The sequence below is a fragment of the Dromaius novaehollandiae genome, chromosome 3 (genome assembly GCF_036370855.1).
Source record: "Dromaius novaehollandiae isolate bDroNov1 chromosome 3, bDroNov1.hap1, whole genome shotgun sequence".
Taxonomy (NCBI): domain Eukaryota; kingdom Metazoa; phylum Chordata; class Aves; order Casuariiformes; family Dromaiidae; genus Dromaius; species Dromaius novaehollandiae.
The window spans coordinates 45393414-45395813 of NC_088100.1; the positions used below are offsets into that span (position 1 = coordinate 45393414).

At 66.7% G+C, this 2400-nt stretch overlaps 1 protein-coding gene across 1 annotated transcript; it reads left to right on the plus strand.

Annotated features, from left to right (window-relative positions):
- Positions 1-232: 232 nt before the first annotated feature.
- Positions 233-2400, plus strand: POU3F2 (POU class 3 homeobox 2). Its single transcript, XM_026122131.2, has one exon. It carries the CDS (start codon positions 282-284, stop codon positions 1560-1562), a length of 1281 nt encoding a protein of 426 aa, XP_025977916.2. The 5' UTR covers positions 233-281; the 3' UTR covers positions 1563-2400.

The window sequence follows — 2400 nt, forward strand, 5'->3', positions numbered from 1 at the left end:
GCGGGGGCGGGGCGGCGGCGGGGCGCGGGGCGGCGGCGGCGGCGGCGGGGCGCGCCAATGGGCGGCGGCGGCGGCGGCGGTTGCCAGGGGTCTCCACGTCCGTCAGGGCGCGCGCAGCCAATGGGCGGCGGCGGCGGGGCGGGGCCGGCGCGCGTGCCTTCGCAGTGGGCCCCGCCGAGCGGGCCGGGGGGGCGCGGGCGCAGCGCGGCGCCCGAGGCGAAAAAGTAGCTGTCAAATGCGCGGCGCCTTTAACCGGCGCGATCAGTGCGGCTCGGCGAGTCATGGCGACCACAGCGTCTAACCACTACAGCCTGCTCGCCTCCGGCTCGCCCATGGTGCACGCCGAGCCGCCGGGCGGCATGCAGCCCAGCGGCGGCTACCGGGACGCCGGCGCCCTGGTGCAGGCGGACTACACGCTGCAGAGCAACGGGCACCCGCTGAGCCACGCTCACCAGTGGATCGCGGCGCTGTCCCACGGCGGCGGCCCCGGCGGCCCCGGCGGCCCCGGCGGCGGCGGCGGCGGCGGCGGCGGCGGCGAGTCGCCCTGGTCGGCGGGCGCGCTGGGGCAGCCCGACATCAAGCCGGCCGTGGTGCAGGCGGGCGGGCGCGGCGACGAGCTGCCGCCGCCGCCGCACCCGCCGCCGGGGCGGGCGCCGCATCTGGTGCACCACGGCGGCGGCGGCGGCGGCGGGCACCACGCGGCGTGGCGGGCGGGCGGCGCGGCGCACCTGCCGCCCGGCATGGCCGCGGCCAACGGCGGCCAGGCGGGGCTGCTCTACTCGCAGCCGCCCGGCTTCACCGTGAACGGCATGCTGGGCGCCGCGCAGCCGGCGCTGCACCACCACGGCCTGCGGGACGCGCACGAGGAGCCGCCGCCGGGGCCGCCGGGGCCGCCGCACCACGGCGCCGAGCACCCGCCGCCGCCGCACGGCGCCCACCCCGGCGCGGCGGGGCAGGCCCCGGCCGCCGCCGCCGCCGGGCCGCCGCCGCCGCACCACGACCCGCACTCGGACGAGGACACGCCGACCTCGGACGACCTGGAGCAGTTCGCCAAGCAGTTCAAGCAGCGGCGCATCAAACTGGGATTTACGCAGGCGGACGTGGGGCTGGCGCTGGGCACCCTCTACGGCAACGTCTTCTCGCAGACCACCATCTGCCGCTTCGAGGCCCTGCAGCTCAGCTTCAAGAACATGTGCAAGCTGAAGCCTTTGTTGAACAAGTGGTTGGAGGAGGCGGACTCCTCCTCGGGCAGCCCCACCAGCATAGACAAGATCGCGGCGCAGGGCCGCAAGCGGAAAAAGCGCACCTCCATCGAGGTGAGCGTCAAGGGCGCGCTGGAGAGCCACTTCCTCAAGTGCCCCAAGCCCTCCGCCCAGGAGATCACCTCGCTCGCGGACAGCCTACAGCTGGAGAAGGAGGTGGTGAGAGTGTGGTTTTGTAACAGGAGACAGAAAGAGAAGCGCATGACCCCCCCGGGGGGGACGCTGCCGGGCGCCGAGGACGTGTACGGGGCCAGCAGGGACACGCCGCCGCACCACGGGGTGCAGACCCCCGTGCAGTGAACTCGCGGCGGGCGGCGCCCGGCCCTCCTCCTCCTCTTCCTCCTCCTCCTCCTCCCCCAACTTTTGATTGTCCTTTTTTTTTTTCTTTCGTTTTTTTAATTCTCCTATCTTAAAAAAAACACACAAAAACAAAAAGAGAGCGAGAGAGAGCGAGAGCGAGAGAGAGGAGAGCGCGAATCAAAGCAGACAAAGCATCCGCACCGGACTGTCCCTTAGACGGTAGCAGGTGTAATGCTGTATTTTGACCTTTCCAGGCGAGTGCCCGCGCGATGGAGTGGAGTGAGTATCGCGCACACGCAGGCAGACAGCCGGCAGGGCAGGGGCACGCACACGGGGGCAGGCGCAGGGCGAGGCAGTGCGCGGAAACTCCGCTCCTGGCGGAACACTGCGCGCTGCGCGGCTGGGGAGGGGGCGGGCGTGAGCGGCCGCCTCGGAGGGCCTCTGCAGCCCCCCTCCACACAAAGGCAGGTCGCATTGTGGAATGTCGCTCAGTGTTGGCACATGCTGCTGTGTTTATTTTCTGTGGATCCCCTGTAGGAATATATTAAAAAAAGAAAAAAGAAAAAAAAAAGAAGAGAAAAGCTATCCCTTTTGATGTAGACAGTATTTAACCGTACGAATTTGCACTGCAAGAAAATCGAAGTTTACATAAACAAATTCATTCTTTTTTTCTTTCCTACCTTAATTTTGAAAATGACTTGCATTTTCCACAGTGAGCGTTAAGTCAGCCAGTGACCGGTCTACAATATGTTCCTGTGTTATAGCCTTTGCTTTATGTGTATATGTGAACTTTTGTTATAAACAAGTCTTCTTAAATATGTGTAATGCTTATTTTCTC